Genomic DNA, 18,396 nt, shown 5'->3' with positions numbered 1-18,396 from the left:
AGAGGAGTGGGACAAAATGCCTCCTGAGATGTGTGCAAACCTGGTGGCCAACTACAAGAAACATCTGACCTCTGTGATTGGCAACAAGGGTTTTGCCACCAAGTACTAAGTCATGTTTTTCAGAGGGGTCAAATACTTATTTCCCTCATTAAAATGAAAATTATTTTAGAACATTTGTGACATGCGTTTTTCTGGATTTTTTTGTTGTTATTCTGTCTCTCACTGTTCAAATAAACCTACTATTAAAATTATAGACTGATCATTTCTTTGTAAGTGGGCAAACGTACAAAATCAGCAGGGGATCAAATACTTTTTCCCCCCACTGTACTCAATTCAAGTCACAAATAGTATGGTTAGTGTGGTTAGCATGAGTATTCGAGCACAGCTCTGGTGTAGGATACTTCTGAACCAGTGACTTCAGATCCTTCTGTTACTTGTGGTAGGTGTGGAATGCCAGCAAGTCGCTTCTCCATTCTCATTTCACCTCTTTGCTACGGTTGTGTACATTTCAGAGTTATACAAAAATTGGCTTTTTCAGGGAACAAGTAATGGGTTATCAACTTACAGCTGTTCTGCAGCAATGGAAGAAAATTAAGCCTTGAAAATTGATGCTAACAATTCCTACAGGTATCCTAACTTTTGTTGATTACTTACAAACCCTCTATTTGTATAAAAGCAGTGTTGGAACAGACTGTGTTACTACACCCTCTTAAGCATTATTTGAACAGTATTGTACTACAGGAAGTAGTATACTGCTATCATAATGGCCAGAAAAAGGCAATTAACAAAAGAAGACAGAGCATTATAACCATTAAAAGTGTAGGTCTTTCCTTTAAAGAAATTGCAAAGAGAGCCAAGGTGTCAGTGAGTAGTTTCCTACACCATCAAAAGGCACTTGGAAACTGGAGGAAACAAAGCCAAAGCCACAACAGAATCAGAAGACAAGTTTCTGAGACTCAACAGCTTGCGTGATAGGCAGCACACAGGGCAACAGCATCAAGCACAGTTTAACACTGGTCGAAGTAAGCAAGTCTCAGTTTCAACAGTGAAGAGAAGACTTCGAGCTGCAGGTTTGACAGGTCAAGTGGTAGTAAGAAAGCCATTGCTAAGATGGCAAAATAAGAAAAAGAGGCTTTCCTGGGCCATGAAGCACCACCAGTGGACTACTGAAGAGTTGAAGAAGGTCTTATGGACTGATGAAAATTTGAAATCTTCAGTTCATCACGCAGGGTTTTTGCACGCCGTCGAGTAGGCGAAAGGATGGTTCCTCAGTGTGACACCAAACATGGAGGAAGCGTGATGGTCTGGGGCTCTTTTGCTGGATCCAGAGTGAGTGGCACCCTGAACCAAAATGGCTACCACAACATTTTGCAGCGCAATGCAAGACCCTCTGGTGTACGCCTAGTTGGTCAGGAGTTCATCCTACAGCAAGATAATGACCCAAAGCATACCTCCAGGCAATGTCAGAACTACCTTAGAAGAAAAGAAAAAGACCATAGGCTTCAAATCATTGAATGGCCAGCAAAGTCTCCAAACGTAAACCCCATCGAGCTGGTTTGGGATGAACTGGGCAAAAGGGTGAAAGCAAAGCAACCTATTCACCCCTTGACATTTTTTATATATTTTTTGCCTTACAACCTGGAATTAAAATAGATTTTTGGGGGGTTTATATTATTTGATTTACACAACATGCCTACCACTTTGAAGATGCAAAATATTTTTTATTGTGAAACAAACAAGAAATAAGACTAAAAAAGGGAAAACTTGAGGGTGCATAACTATTCACCCCCCCAAAGTCAATACTTTGTAGAGCCACCTTTTGCAGCAATTACAGCTGCAAGTCTCTTGGGATTTTTGCCCAGTCTTCAAGGCAAAACTGCTCCAGCTCCTTCAAGTTGGATGGGTTCCGCTGGTGTACAGCAATCTTTGAGTCATACCACAGATTCTCAATTGGATTGAGGTCTGGGCTTTGACTAGGACATTCCAAGACATTTAAACGTTTCCCCTTAAACCACTCGAGTGTTGCTTTAGCAGTATGCTTAAGGTCATTGTCCTGCTGGAAGGTGAACCTTCGTCCCAGTCTCAAATCTCTGGAAGACAAACAGGTTTCCCTCAAGAATTTCCCTGTATTTAGCATCATCCATCATTCCTTCAATTCTGACCAGTTTCCCAGTCCCTGCCGATGAAAAACATCCCCACAGCATGATGCTGCCACCATCATGCTTCACTGTGGGGATGATATTCTCGGGGGTGATGAGAGGTGTTAGGTTTGTGCCAGACATAGCGTTTTCGCTTCATTTTTGTCTCATCTGACCGGAGTACCGCCTTCCATATGTTTGGGGAGTCTCCCACATTCCTTTTGGCGAATACCAAACATGTTTCCTTATTCTTTTCTTTAAGCAATTACTTTTTTTCTGGCCACTCTTCCGTAAAGCCCAGCTCTGTGGAGTGTACGGCTTAAAGTGGTCCTATGGACAGATACTCCAATCTCCGCTGTGGAGCTTTGCAGCTCCTTCAGGGTTATCTTTGGTCTCTGTGTTTCCTCTCTGATTAATGCCCTCCTTGCCTGGTCAGTGAGTTTTGGTGGGTGGCCCTCCCTTGGCAGGTTCGTTGTGGTGCCATATTCTTTCCATTTTTTAATAATGGATTTAAATGGTGCTCTGTGGGATGTTCAAAGTTTCTGATATATTTTTTTATAACTCAACCCTGATCTGTACTTCTCCACAACGTTGTCCCTGACCTGTTTGGAGAGCTCCTTGGTCTTCATGGTGCCGCTTGCTTGGTGGTGCCCTGTGCTTAGTGGTGTTACAGACTCTGGGGCCTTTCAGAATAGGTTTATATATACACTGAGATCATGTGACACTTAGATTGCACACAGGTGGACATTAATTAATTATGTGACTTCTGAAGGTAATTGGTTGCACTAGATCTTATTTAGGGGCTTCATAGCAAAGGGGGTAAATACATATGCACGCAGCACTTTTCTGTTTTCCATTTTTTGAAACAAGTTCTTTTTTTAATTTCACTTCACAAATTTGGACTATTTTGTAAATGTCCATTACATGAAATCCAAATAAAAATCTATTTAAATTGCAGGTTTTAATGCAACAAAATAGGTAATACTTTTGCAAGGCTCTGTACATGTGCCGTTATGGCTGTTACGTCTGCAATGGGTGGCTACTTTGATGAGTCAAAAATGTAGATAACTTTTTGTTTACAAAACGATTCCATGATTTTTTTGGCTCCAATTGTTTATTTTTTCCATGCTTTAATTTCAGAGTAAATTAATAAATTAAACTGTTCTAAAACTTTGGACCGGTAGTCAGGAGCTCCTCCAGAGTATGTTCCTGGGTGCTGAAAGAACCGGGTATCCACGATAACTTGGAGAGAACCCAATCAATGAGCGTTGTGAAACCTCAGCATTCGAAAGCATCATATTCGGTGCACTTCCAGAAGGACTTATTTGCCGTCTGTCGTTCCCGTCTTTTGTTAAAACATGTAGCTAGCTAGTTAGCTAAACAATGGACCAATCACAACTCATGACATTACTACCCTGCATGAATCTGCAGGTAGCTAACTAACCAGGTTCTATGGCTATAACTTGTCAACAAATTTGTCTGAGATACGAAGAATAAGATCGTACACTTGAAATGAAACCACTTTGTCAAAATTAGAAACGTGTAATATCTGAAAATCTTACCAGCATACATCATGGTTGGACGTGTCTCCTGTCTGATGCCATGCATGGTTGCCTTAGTTTGACAATGTAATCCAGACTGGTGTTTTCACCATCTCCTTAGCTATCATTCTCCAATTCCACTGATTTCAAAACTCGGTCCTCCAGAAAGTGGAGAGCATACACATAACGTTAGCTAGCAAGTCAGCCAGGTAACGTTATCTAGCAAACAGTACATTTTAACTTGACATTTGGTTTATGCAGTTTTACTATGCGATACATATCTCTCAGCATGCCCAACCCACTCATTACCTCAGCCAATCATAGCTAGCGGAAGGTTGCTCACTTTTTCTGTGGCTAAACCAACTAGGCTTGTAATTTAACAATTTTATTCGTATTTACAGATGTCATACAAGTTTGACATTAAGGCACATGAAAGTTCACATGTTCGAGTACGCATATCTGCCATTTTGATAAAAAAATATATTTTAGCGACTAGTTTCCTGAATGGGGTCACATTTAAACATGTTAACCTCCACAAGACTGCCGGCCCAGACGGCATCCCTAGCTGCGTCCTCAGAACATGTGCAGACCAGCTGGCTGGTGTGTTTACAGACATATTCAATATCCATATTGAAATTTTATTAGTCACATGCGCCAAATACAAAGACCTTACAGTGAAATGCTTACTTACAAGCCCCTAACCAACAGTGCAGTTTCAAAAAAATATGGATAAGAATAAGAGATAAAAGTGACAAGAGCAGCAGTAAAAAATAACATATAAAGGGGGGTACCGGTACAGTCAATGTACGGGGGCACCGGTTAGTTGAGGTAGTATGTACACAGATTTAATTAAAATGACTATGCATAGATGACAACAGAGAGTGGCAGTGGTGTGGAGGGGGAGAGGGGCAATGCAAATACTTTAGGTAGCCATTTGACTAGATGTTCAGGAGTCTTATGACTTGGGGGTAGAAGCTGTTTAGAAGCCTCTTGGACCTAGACTTGGCGCTCTGGTACCATTTGCCGTGTGGTAGCAGAGAGAACAGTCTATGACTAGGGTGGCTGGAGTCTTTGACAATTTTTAGGGCCTTCCTCTGACACCAATCTCTCCCTATCCCAGTCTGCGGTCCCCACATGCTTCAAGATGGCCACCATTGTTCCTGTACCCAAGAATGCAAAGGTAACTGAACTAAATTACTATCACTTCTGTGATCATTAAGTGGTTTGAGAGACTAGTCCAGGATCATATCACCTCCACCTTACCTGTCACCCTAGACCCACTTCAATTTGCTTACCGCCCCAATAGGTCCACAGATGATGCAATCGTCATCACACTGCCCTAACAAGGTTCTTTCAGGGAAAATTCCAGAACTCCTGAAGATAAGTAGGGAGACGAAGGGAAGTGACTGTTTGGGATTTGAAGTCAGGACGCAACCCCGTATCTGGTGGCCAGTTCGATTCCAAAACTCTCCATGGGAAAATGGGAAACATCTGGTGGATCGGGAATGTCATCATTGGTGAACTTTGGAGTCGCTCTAGCTATGCTTCGTCACCAATCACTACATCCCTTGGGGCGCCTGACAACTGCAATAATGCCTTTCACATCCCAACAAGCTGTTACGTTGTCTAGACCTGTTCTTTTGGGGGTCAAAGATCAACAGTGGACACATGGAAACCCCATGGTTTCAAAATCGAATTACCTGATGTTTTCAAAACATATGCTCTCTATAAAGGTTATATAAATGTTCAATAACTGAATAAAAGAACAAATTACATTTGGAGGCAAAGAACGACTGTTTGTATGTTACTTTTGGACTTTCTGCATTAGACATGACTATGGGTTTGGCGTTATTTTCCTGCTTTCCCTGCCTTTGTTCGAACCATGTTATTCAGTGTTAATAAGAGTACACCATGAAGTTGTGAGGTCAATTTGATGTCAAGTATTGAACAGCATAATACTTGTGGCAGGCCATGGGATAATTTAGGTCAACCTCACACTAAGTATCAGATTAGGGCTTTATCAGATTCTGTTCAGCAGTGACTGTTGACGATATCTCCTATTTGACCTAGATAGTTTGTATGTATTGATATGTAGGCTCTATTAATGTTCTGTATTATGTAATGTTTCATGTGGACCCCAGGAAGAGGAGCTGCTGCTTTTGCAACAGCTAATGGGGATCCTAATAAAATACAAAATATACAAATACAAGGTTCTGACCAACAAATGGTGCGGTTCCTGCTATTAAGTGATTTTTTTTTTTAAATGGTTATTGGTTATAATATATTGGTTTCCTTATCCTATAAGCAGTCTATGGACAAGGTATGACATCAACCCATGCTCTGGTTGTGTTTCTATGGCCACTGTGTCAAATACTAACTTTTTTGCATTTGTGGCACAAATTCAATACAAGTCAATGGTACCTAGACTTTTCATGCATCATATCCACATCTATAAGTAACATCATTGAGTTACACAATACATTTCAGACACTTTAGGATAATTTAAACATGAAGCGTGAAAATTACAATATAAGTACGATTTTGTAATTTGGGTGAACTACTCCTTTAACATACTCAACTTTTTCACCTAATTGCAGGAACAGCACCATATAGTTGTCAGAATCTTGTAATATCAGGATGTAGGATGGGACTTAAACCTAAAAAACTTTAATGACTAACTTCTCTGAACAGGGGAAAAAAACCCACCAAATCCACTGGGGATACATTACATAGGATGAAGACAATACTCCGAGCCGCAGCTCCATACTACTTGTCAGACACCGAGAACTGTTACTACATACTTGTTGTTGGGGTGGGATTGTCATGGGTTGTGGAGAGTCCATGGGTGGATTTTGACCATTCCATTGGATTCATCATGTCTAACTCACTGTTAGAAAAAGGTTTGGTCCAAATCGGATGCTAGGTACAATATTTATTTAACATTATATGAATCCTATAATTTCTCAGAGATCAAATTATATTTAAATCTTCTGTTGCTAACATAAATGATTTCAGAACAACCTGAGATGGTGGGTGTCAAAATCCTCTTGTCAATTTAAAGTGGAACGACCCCTGTGCTACACGCGGAGAGACGACATTTAACCATCTTCTTGGGTATGACGCTACACGCTTGGCACACCTGTATTTGGAGAGTTTCTCCCATTCTTCTGTGCAGATCCTATGTCAGGATGGATGGGGAGCATTGCTGCACAGTTATTTGTTGGTCTCTCCAGAGATGTTTGATCAGGTTTAAGTCCGGTCTCTGGCTGGGCCACTCATTCCCACAGCATGATTCTGCCACCACCATGCTTCACCGTAGGGACGGTGCCAGGTTTCCTCCAGACGTGACACATGGAATTCAGGCCAAACAGTTCAATCTTGGTTTCATCAGACCAGATAATCTTGTTTCTCATGGTCTTTAGGTGCCTTTTGGAAAACCCCAAGTGGGTTGCCATGTGCCTTTTACTGAGGAGTGGCTTCCGTCTGGCTACTCTACCGTAAAGGCCTGATTGGTAGAGTGCTACAGAGATGGTTGTCCTTCTGGAAGGTTCTCCCATCTCTACAGAGGAACTCTAGAGCTCTGTCAGAGTGACCATCGGATTCTTGGTCACCTCTCTGACCAAAGCCCTTCAACAATTGCTCAGTTTGGCCCGGGCGGCCAGCTCTAGGACGAGTCTTGGTGGTTCCAAACCTCTTCCATTTATGAATGATGGAGGCCACTGTGTTCTTGGGAACCTTCAATGCTGCAGAAATGATTTAGTACCCTTCCACAGATCTGTGCCTCGACACAATCCTGTCTCGGAGCTCTACAGACAATTCCTTCGACCTTATTGCTTGGTTTTTGCTCTGACATGCACTGTGAACTGTGGGACCTTATATAGACAGGTGTGTGCCTTTCCAAATCATGTGCAATCAATTGAATTTACCACAGGTGGACTCCAATCAAGTTGCAGAAACATCAAGGATGATGAATGGAAACAGGATGCAGCACCTGAGCTCAATTTCTAGTCTCATAGCAAAGGATCTGAATACTTATGTAAATAAGTTATCTTTTCTATTTTGAATACCTTGCAAACATTTCTAAAAACCTGGTTTTCGCTTTGTCATTATGGGTTATTGTGTGTAGATTGCTGAGGATAATTTATTTTATTTTTTTTAATAATCATTTTTAGAATAAGGCCGTAACGGAACAAAATGCGAAAAAAGTCAAGGTCTGAATACTTTCCGAAGGCACTGTATAGTCACTTTAACAATGTCTACATACAGTTTTACCTGCTTTTACCCAATTCTCTTTGTAGCTCATCCTATATAACACTACTGTAAAAACCTTTTCTATTCATATACTGTCTCTACACACCATTTATACACTGAGTTTACAACACATTAGGAGCTATTTCCATAACATAGTCTGATCAGGTGAATCCGGGTGAAAGCTATGATCCCTTATTGATGTCACCTGTTAAATCCACTTCAATTAGTGTAGATGAAGGGGAGAAGACCGGTTAAAGAAGTTTTAAGCCTTGAGACAATTGAAACATGCATTGTGTTATGTGCCATTCAGAGGGTGAATGGGCAAGATAAAATATGTAAGTGCCTTTGAATGAGGTGTGGTAGTAGGTGCCAGGAGAACCGGTTTGAGTGTGTCAAGAACTGCAACGTTGCAACACAACCTCCAGTGTTTTTCACTCTCAACAGTTTCCCCTGTGTATCAAGAATTGTCCACCACCCGAAGGACTTACAGCTAACTTGACAACTGTGGGAAGCATTGGAGTCAACATGGGCCAGCATCCCTGTGGAACGATTTTGACACCTTGTAGTCCATGCACCAACGAATTGACGCTGTTCTGAGGGCAAAATGGGGGTGCAACTCAATATTAGCAAGGTGTTTAATGTTTTTGTACACTCAGTATATATTATATTCCGGACTCTGACATTGCTCATTCTGATAATTCTTAATTTCTTGTTTTTTACTTTTGGATTATGTGTGTATTGTTATTGTACTGCTAGATATTTAATGCACTGTTGGAGCTAGAAACATAAGCATTTATTTAGCTGCACCTGCGATAACATCTGCAAATCTGTGAACGCAACCAATAAACTTTGATTAGGTTTAGTGTGGGCAGCAGCTACGTAAAAGAAAATCCTGCACATGTGCGAAAATCTCTATCTTTAGCCACGGCAAATTGGGTCTCCAGAAAATCCAGATCCATGGGCATGCCGATAAATATTGGGTTACCCGACCAAAGACATTACGTGCTCTTAAAAATATGTTCTCCATGAGAACATTGCATCATATCAGTTTTTGCCTCTCTAGAGCAAATAAACTCATATGCAAAGTTGTAAAAAGAATACTAGCACGGATAGTCTGACATCAAACATCTTCAAACTCGTCCTAAAATTAGGCTTCATAGAAGCTCCCCGAGGACTGAGGTAAAACTAAAGCCACTAGGAAGATGAGACAGGATACACTACCTCCAGCTGTGCAGTTTGCAGGTAACATGATACCGTTCAAGTACACTACCGGTAATCTCTACAGAGCAAAGCAGAAACAAACGTTTAGACAGAATGCATTTTTTTTAAATGGACTCTGGAAAATTTGGGGATTTGTGAAATGTTGCCGAGTCCATCTTTAACATCATCTCACACTCCAATGTTCCTAATCCTATCAACTCAGAAATGGACAACATGGGAATGATACACCGCGGGCCATTTGGCAGGGTGTTCTTTCAATGCTTGAATAAATAGCCCTGGAAAGACCAAAATGACCAAAAGTACACTACAAAAGTATGTGGACAACCCATCAAATTAGTGGATTGGACTATTTCAGCCACACCCTGACAGACATATAAAATCGAGCACACAGCCATGCAATCTCCATAGACAAACATTGACAGTAGAATGGCCTTACTGAAGAGATCAGTGACTTTCAACGTGGCACCGTCATAGGATGCCACCTTTCCAACAAGTCAGTTAGTCAAATTTCTGCCCTGCTAGAGCTGCCCCAATCAACTGTAAGTGGAAACGTCTAGGTGCAACAATGACTCAGCCGCGAAGTGGTACGCCACACAAGCAAACAGAACGGGACAGCCGAGTGCTGAAGCGCGTACAAATCGCCTGTCATCAGTTGCAACACTTACTACCGAGTTCCAAACTGCCTCTGGAAGCAACGTCAGTCAGCACAATAACTGTTCGTTGGGAGCTTCATGAAATTGGTTTCCATGGCGAGCATCCGCACACAAGCCGAAGATCACTATGCGCAATGCCAAGCGTAGGCTGGAGTGGTGTAAAGCTTGCTACCATTATTGCCTGGAGCAGTGGAAACGCGTTCTCTTGAGTGATGAATCACGCTTCACCATCTGGCAGTCCGATGGATGAATCTGGGTGCCAGGAGAATGCTACCTGCCAAAATGCACAGTGCCAACTGTAAAGTTTGGTGGAGGAGGAATAATGGTCGGGGGCTGTTTTTCATGGTTCGGGCTAGGCCCCTTAGTTCCAATGAAGGGACATATTAATTCTACAACATACAATGACGTTCTTGTATTTATCTGAACAAGCACATTATTTCCGCTTGCCTCCAGCCTAGCATTTAGTTTGGTGCAGCGGGGGTTAATATAAGCCTCACTTTCTGCCTTTCCGACCTCTGCCTGCCGAGAACTTTTTCAGAGCCAAGCGAAATCATGCATCACCATCATTCTAATGGACATATCCAAGTAAATACCAACAGAAAAAAAGTTTAAATAAATGGAAATGCAGCTAGTGTACTGTCATTCTAGGTTCAATGTTCGACGTGACTGAGTTAACTGAAGTTGGGTAGCTAGATAGAAAAACTGACAAGAACGTTATCCAGCCTGCATAGCAACCATTTTGTTTAGAACGGACGACCAGCCCGTTTGCATAGCAACTATGTAAAAAATAATTAACGACTGGGTCGCGTCTGTAGCAACATCACCAAAATAACTAACAACCAGATTTTTGTCCAGATTATATATTCTGAATGGGTGTAGACAAAGAAGAGCTCTCCAGTAGGTAACAACACATTCAAGGGACATTTTCTCAAAAGTTGGGTTACAAGTTTATCAACATTCAAAGCAGTATAACTTTCCCACTGTTCCTCAACTGTAGTGTATGATATACTATTGTCTAGCTCTGAGTCTCTACTTTATCCAATGTAAAAAACACAATTTCAAATTTTGCTACATAAGACCGAATCGAGCCCATCGGTCACATTTACAATGTGACTTTTATTTCACCTAGCTGGCACATATCCAGAATGTTAGAGAATCACATTGAAGATTCCTACACTTCTGAGACTCCACAGATTCACTTAGGGTCGGACCAGAGACAACTTGTCCACGAAAGCCTGTCAGTGGAGCAATCCAGGTGGCAAAGCTCTGAGACTTACACAGAAATACTCAATTCTGTAATCACTGCCACAGGTGATTCTAACATGTATTGACTCAGGGGTGTGAATACCTAAATGAGATATTTCTGTATTTAATTTATACATTTACAAAAGATTTCTACAAACGTTTTCACTTTGTCATTATGGGCTATTGTGTGTAGATGGGTGAGAAAAATAGATTTCATCCATTTTTAATTCAGGCTGTAACAACAAAATGTGGAATAAGTCAAGGAGTATGAACACTTTCTGAAGGCACTGTACTTCTTGCAAACTGTGGAATGCCTTACCCCTAACCATAGTCACATTTATAGGGTCTTTATAGGGAAAATGTTTTGTCTTTTGTTCCTTTCGAATTACATATTCATTTAAACATACCCACACCACCTCCTCTCCAACATTGTAGCACGATTTTCATGTTTTCCATTTTTGAAAATTAGCCTGTTGAAGTATTTGAAAAGTTGTGCATAAAAGAAAATGCACTAATTTGACGTAAGAAACATAACCATACGCATAGGCTAATTATTGCACAACCCTACTTCTACCCAACTAGCAGAGGGAAAAAAATGTCACATGTTCAGTCAGTGTCATTCAAAACAAGTCTGTTGCTGAAAACAATGTTCCCACTTTTATATGCAGACTGAATAAGGTTTATGTTGTACAGGAAAAAAATATTTTATCTACCAGTACCATTCTTCTTTCCCTATCATGCTCAAGGCCATTGAACGACATACAACTGGTGTCAATATGTCACCAAGCTAAAATAAGGTAAACTGTCAAGCAAGTATGTTCACACACAAAGTTGGGCAGGTAGCCAAGCTGTTTAGAGCGTTGGTCCAGTAAACGAACGGTTTGAATCCCCAAGCCAGCAAGGTGGAAAAATCTGCCACTTTCCCCTTAAGGCAGTTAACCCTCAACAACATCTGCTCCCCGGGAGCTGATGACGATAAAGGCAGCCCCTCGCGCCTCTCTGATTCAGAGGGGTTGGCTGCGGAAGACACATTTTGATTGAATGCATTCAGTTGTGCAACTGACTAGGTTTCCCTTTTCCCTGGTTGAATGTATAGGGCTAAACCACAAAAGCCAAAACAATCAATTCCCATGCACTCAATGTAACGTGACAGCTTAATTTGAACATTTAGAGAGCCGAATGCACATCAAAACTTTGGCAAGCAATTCATACAAGAAAAGTGAGATAGTTTTCAATCCAAAATTACCATGCATAAGTACTGCTTGTAAAATGTGCTATCAATATTCCAATGATTTATGCCATAAATACACATAAGTGACAGCTTGTTGGTGTAAAGATTGCATGCCAAGAGAGAATGTATAGAATGTACAGTGCATTTCAGAGTGTCGCTCCCTCCTTTAAGTGCACTTGAAACAAATGACTGCTCTATAAATACTCCCTTTAAGTTTGGGAGGGACAAATCATATAACATGGAATGAAACTGCGATCTTCAGCAATTTACTCAGGTTTAATTGAATAATCTAAAACTAGGTGTACCTAAACATGTCCTTCTTTGACATTTAAGTCAATACTCTTTTTTCGCTCTACCTTGAAAGCAGCCTCTATCTTGCACCTTAACTAAATTACATTATTGTATGTTAAAGGATCTTTAGAGGCCACCTCTAGCTCCCCAGAAAATCTAACTTTCCTGTCCGATTGGTTACGCAGAGTGTGAATCATTGATACAGTGTGTGTTTTATACTTTATTATATATTTTAGTTATCAGTCACATGCCAACCGGAAGACTTGGACATAAATTGACATGCAACAGGTTCAGGCTGCACCAGGAAACCACCAGTGCCATGTTTGTTTAGTCTACGTTCACACCCCTGTCTTTGCCAATGGGTTGAGTGGCAAATGGAAACACACTCGTTAGTCACCTGTACCTTCATATTATGCACTTAAAAACACACGTGTCAGGATGACCCCCCCAAAAAACAAGATAAACCTCCAAGGACTACTGAGGTGACAAAACTGAGTGACAAAATAAAGACAAACAGGAGGGGGGAGGGGGGGATTGGGGGTATTTGCTGGTTGAAAATGGATTCCAAAAAAGGGGATACATTTTAACCAGGGATTACCTTTCTGTTACTAACTGACAAGCACTGATACCAGTCGTTCTCATCGGGAAGAGAGTGGCCGTCGTCAAGTTTGGCCGTCGTCGAGGACTGTCCAGCAGGACCTCGCAGGCCTGGGGGGCTATCACCGCACCTGGGCACTAGCAGCAAACAGAAAAAACACTCCAGGCTATGGTGGCAGCGTGACCACAAGCGCCACACCCACTCCACCAGAACAGTCTGGATGTCCTTCATGCTGCTGTGATTGAGAAAGTTGGGCACCTATGGATTTGCAAAAAAAGCAAACGAGAATCTATGAGCAAGCTACGTGGGGATTTTGGGGCGGGCGCCTCACTAGTAAGCTAGAGTGGTAGTTGTTGAAACGGGTTAGTAAATCACCTGAAAGTGTATTCACCGGAGTACTCTGTCAAGTTAAAATGATTGGCATTCCAACTAGAGCTACAGTTAATTATTTATAGCTACTGCGAGTTGTCTCGAGACATTAACGCTTGGGACAGGCTGACTGTCTATGGGGTAACCCATAGCATGCCCCTGTTCTGTTGTGCTTGTTCAAAGCACTTTCAGCAAGGTCCACTTGGGTAATACCCAGCGTCCCATGCTCTGTCCCAGCAAGCACTGACATTCTCTGCTAAACCTGTGAGGTCTGTAGGTATAACTTTTCCCTCCTGGTTCTCCCACATAGAAGCTCCTGACTCAGATTCAATGCTAGACCCATATCCAGATACAAATTGAGACCCAGAACCAATTTTAGACCTTGAGCTGAATTCAGACCCGATTCTGATTTCAGACAGTCAAATTCAGAACTAAATTCAGATTCAAATTCAGACCCGGATCCGAATTCAGAACCAGATCAAAATCCTGATCAAAATCCAGACCCACTCCCAACCCCTGACCACCCCCAGAGACCAGATCCAGACCCCATATTGCGGAGGTGCCTTTACCAGGTTTACTTTCCCTTGATGTGGACCAACGGGTGTCCTTTTCCATTGGGCGCTCATTCCTGGCTTGTGACCTCACAGTGGTCAGCTTGTGGGTCTCCGTGGCCTTCGAATTCTTGTCCCAAGTTTGCACAAACTTACGTATCCCACTAGCTACGTCAATGATCTCTGCCCCATCTTCTCCAACGTTGTCCGGCTTTGGTGATTTCCCGCTAGCCACAGGGTTCCCAGATCCCTCATTGTCCAGCGTTGGGGCCTCAGTGGTGCCGTCTGTACTGCCCCAGGAAAACCACAACGCCTCACTACGGCCCACCAAGAGTACCAGTAAAAAAGAGACACCCAGCTGGAATCCAATCCTGCAATCCATCCTGCTGCTGCCCACTAGTACTCCACCAGCAGCGTTGCTTAGGCTCCCAGAGTGAACTGTGACTTGCCCACAGCCACTGATTCACTCCACATGCACCGTTCTCCTCCAGCGCTCTGCAGAGTCACCACACACAGCCCACCAGCCAGAGGGGGAAAAGTGAAGAGGAGTGTCTTAATCCAAAAGGGGGGGGGGATGGCAGAGGGAGGTCTCTTCCTTATTGGTTACACTCTTAATCTTTCCCTCTCACAGCTTTTCCTCCTACACTCATTTTGTCACAGCAGTGAAAAGGGTCTCTTCTGCTGACTGATACCTTTAGAAAAAAATGTCTGCTTGCCTTTCAATTTAAATGTTGGTGCTTTTCAATGTTTTATAGAAAATTGCCATTTGTTCCTCCTGAGTTAATCTCTTTGTACAAGCATAATAAGAGAGTCAACCACCCTATCCTAAAAACTAAAGTATGTAAAAGTAGTAGGGCCTAAGGGTGTGCACTTCTCCATTCATGAACAATTCAATACGCATCGATACTGAACAAAAATATAAAAGCAACATGTAAAGTGTTGGTACCATGTTTCCAAATAAAATATTCCAGAAATTGTACATATGCACAACAAGCTTATTTCTCTCATATTTTGTGCACAAATTTGTTTACAATCCTGTTAGTGCAAATTTCTCATTTGCCAAGATAATCCATCCACCTGACATCTGATTAAAAAGCATAATCATTACACAGGTGCACCTTCTGCTGGGGACAATTAAAGGCCACTAAAATCTGTAGTTTTGTCACACAACACAATGCCACAGTCAAGTTGAGGGAGTGTGCAATTGGCATGCTGACTGCAGGAATGTCCACCAGAGTTGCTGACAGAGAATTTGGCAGTAAATCCAACCTGGCTCACAACCGCAGACCCCGTGTAACCACACCAGCCTAGGACTTCCTGCAGGATCGTCTGAGACTAGCCACCTGTTGATGAAACTGGTTTTGCACAACCAAATCATGTCTGTCAGAAACCGTCTCAGGGATGCTCGTATGCGTGCTCGTCGTCCTCACCAGGGTCTAGACCTGACTGCAGCTTGGCGTCTTAACCGCCTTCAGTAGGCAAATGCTCACCTTCGATGGCCACTGGCACGCTGGAGAATTGTGCACTTCACGGATGAATCCCAGTTTCAACTGTACCGTGCAGATGGCAGACGTTTATAGCGTTGTGTGGGCAAGTGGTTTGTTGATGTCAACGTTGTGAACAGAGTGCCCCATGGTGGCAGTGGGGTTATGGTATGGGCAGGCATAAGCTACGGACAAGCAACCCAATTGAATTTTATCGATGGCGATTTGAATGCACAGATATACCATGACGGGATCCTGAGGTCCATTGTTGTGCCATTCATCTGCCGCCATCACCTCATGTTTAAGCATGATAATGCACGGCCCCATGTCGCAAGGATCTGTACATAATTCCTTGAAGCTGAAAATGTCCCAGTTCTTCCAAGGCCTGCATACTCACCAGACATGTCACCCATTGAGCATGTTTGGAATGCCCTGGATCGACATGTACGACAGTGCATGAGGCAAATGGGGGTCATACCAAATACTGGCTGGTTTTCTGATCCATGCCCTTACCTTTTTTTTTTTTTTTAAAGGTATCTGTGACCAACAGATGCATATCTGTATTCCAGTCATGTGAAATCCATAGATTAGGGCCTAATTAATTTATTTCAATTGACTGATTTCCTTATATTAACTCAGTAAAATCTTTGAAATTGTTTGATGTTGCGTTTATATTTTTGTTCAGTGCAGATACATGGGCTCCGATACAGGAACCCTACCTTTTAGTTTGAAAGTATTCGGTGCGATTAGGTTGGATTAAACTTTTTTTTTTAATCATATTTGTTGCTGATGGGATGACTTCTCTAAGCTGAGTGGCCGTCTGATAGTGTGTGTGTGTGTGTGTGTGTGTGTGTGTGTGTGTGTGTGTAGGCACCTGAGTTGAGCCATAGGGAAGACTGAGCATCTTCCACCCCACTATCAGATTAGGGGTGGAGGCAATTTATGCTTTTTGTCTCCCCCAACTTATTATTTGAAATCACCATCACCCACTGATTAACTTGTACTTTTTGCAGATAAATGTTTTCAGCTAGTGCTATGTCAATATTTATGTTTTACCCCGTCTCCAAAGCGAATGGTTTAGACCGTTTGGAATTTTACATTGAGTTTCTCCAACCCTGACCAATGACTGTCTTGACCATGCGCAGCTCGCAAAAAGGATTGCTGTACTTCATGTAAAAATGACAAAATACACTGACCGTTAAAAGCCAAACGATAAAAACGATTTCTTATGGTGAACGTGAATAATCTAAATAAAATCTGAATGATTGAAAACCCCAACCAGCAGTTGGATGTGAGTTGTGTCCAACTCCGGTAAAGAAAAAAAAAAATCTACAGTGCACTTGGTAACACTGATCCAGAAAATTACATTGGTTGACACTCAACTAATAAAGTCTACGATTTGACAATGCAAAAGACATTTTTCCAAGTATCTGAACGGTGAAGGAGTCACACAGGTGTATCCTGTTAGAACAGGGATAGGCCTACCTCTCGTTGGTGCGATCAGTTGTAGCACTGAGCAGCTCTGTGTACACAAGTTGTTATCTGACAGTCATATGCAGTTTCTGTACATGCATAAAAGTTTGATGGGCTACTGAACTGAAGGAGAGGATGCATCAATTCAGTCAACAGATAAGAGGTATTTTCGGAATAAAACATTAGTGAACCTGCTATTAGTAACATTTTAATCCATTTTCTGACCGATGCCTGCTTAATTTGGACTGCTTGGGCTCCCTTGACTATCTGTGAATCTTCACATTACAAGTAGAAGCATGAGGAGTCAGTGTTCAGGGTTGTATGGTCTTGCTCTTCTCTACCTCTGTCATTTGATCTGAAGTCAAGAGGGATATAAACAAACATTACATTAATTACACTCTTTATCGTTCGTGTGAAAGATAAAAATACAGCAATGTGGTGAACAAATTCACTTATTCGTTTCACCAAACATTATAAAATAGCTTATTAGCTATCTCACAGAGCCAGTAATGCAAAGATACATTTAACAATCCATTTGTCTAGGAACACTAGATCAAAATCGAATTATATGATCCAGAGATGAGTAATCATATAATTTCTTAAGAGGGACTTTCCCAGAGTTTTATTAAGTTTGAGAGCAATCAAAACATATTGTCTGGCAAAATGAACTCAGTGTACTCAGGTTTCTATCAAGAATACATATCAGGGTGAATTCTTCACTTATTCTCTCTCCCACCCCCTGTGCATACCATTCCTCCCAAGTCTCACATAAATCTTTGTATCCTGCCCTGCCTCATAATTAATTTTCCACTCTGTCTAGCCCCCCTGCTTCTGGGGCTACATGCTGCGTGTGGTTACATAGTAATCCTAGGTCTCACTTTCTTGTTCAGACTGGTTCCAGGATGGCCTGTGGGGGACGTTGACAGAGACCCTTGACATCTGCTAATGGGAGCGTTGCGATCTAAGGAAGAAGGGCTGTGTCGTTCTCTAATAGCACGAGGCTTTAAAAAAAGACATGCTGGGGCTGTGTATAGGTTCTGCCTGTTGACAGAGGATCTCAACCGCAAATGCATTGCCCACGGCCCCCATATCATTTTCAGTGGTCCTATGTTGGGGAGTCTTGTCAATGGAAATCTCTTCACAATAGCATGACAACTTTATCCCTTGGCGTGACGTGCGTCTCAGCATAGCTCACGGTTAGTGAGGGTCCCATTCACCCCTTGTCTTGCAGTCTCCATGTTAGTTTGGGGCGAGTGGGGGAGGTGGTGAACAAACAATTATTTTTTGAGATTCAGGGTCATACAATCGTTGTCAGTCAAAGACAGTGTCATGTCTTGTTTATCAAAGCTT

General features: G+C 42.0%; 1 protein-coding gene across 4 annotated transcripts in view; it reads right to left on the bottom strand.

The window, feature by feature from the left end:
* LOC106586062 (collagen alpha-1(XVIII) chain) overlaps positions 1-18,396 on the bottom strand; it is a 176,347-nt gene that overhangs the window by 78,180 nt on the left and 79,771 nt on the right. For 2 of the 4 annotated variants that reach the window (XM_014172890.2, XM_014172892.2), the window contains exon 1: positions 14,108-14,608. The exons of 1 other annotated variant lie outside the window; for it this stretch is intronic. In XM_014172890.2, coding sequence (XP_014028365.1) covers positions 14,108-14,471 — 364 coding nt within the window. In that variant the 5' untranslated portion in view covers positions 14,472-14,608. Of the gene's footprint in view, positions 1-13,169; positions 13,191-14,107; positions 14,609-18,396 lie in introns of those variants that run through there. One more of the 4 variants, XM_014172894.2, reaches the window with a different exon arrangement.

The sequence above is a fragment of the Salmo salar genome, chromosome ssa25, assembly GCF_905237065.1.
Source record: "Salmo salar chromosome ssa25, Ssal_v3.1, whole genome shotgun sequence".
Taxonomy (NCBI): Eukaryota; Metazoa; Chordata; class Actinopteri; order Salmoniformes; family Salmonidae; genus Salmo; species Salmo salar.
Note: the sequence above shows the minus strand (reverse complement) of the source record. Positions and strands in the feature narration are given on the sequence as shown.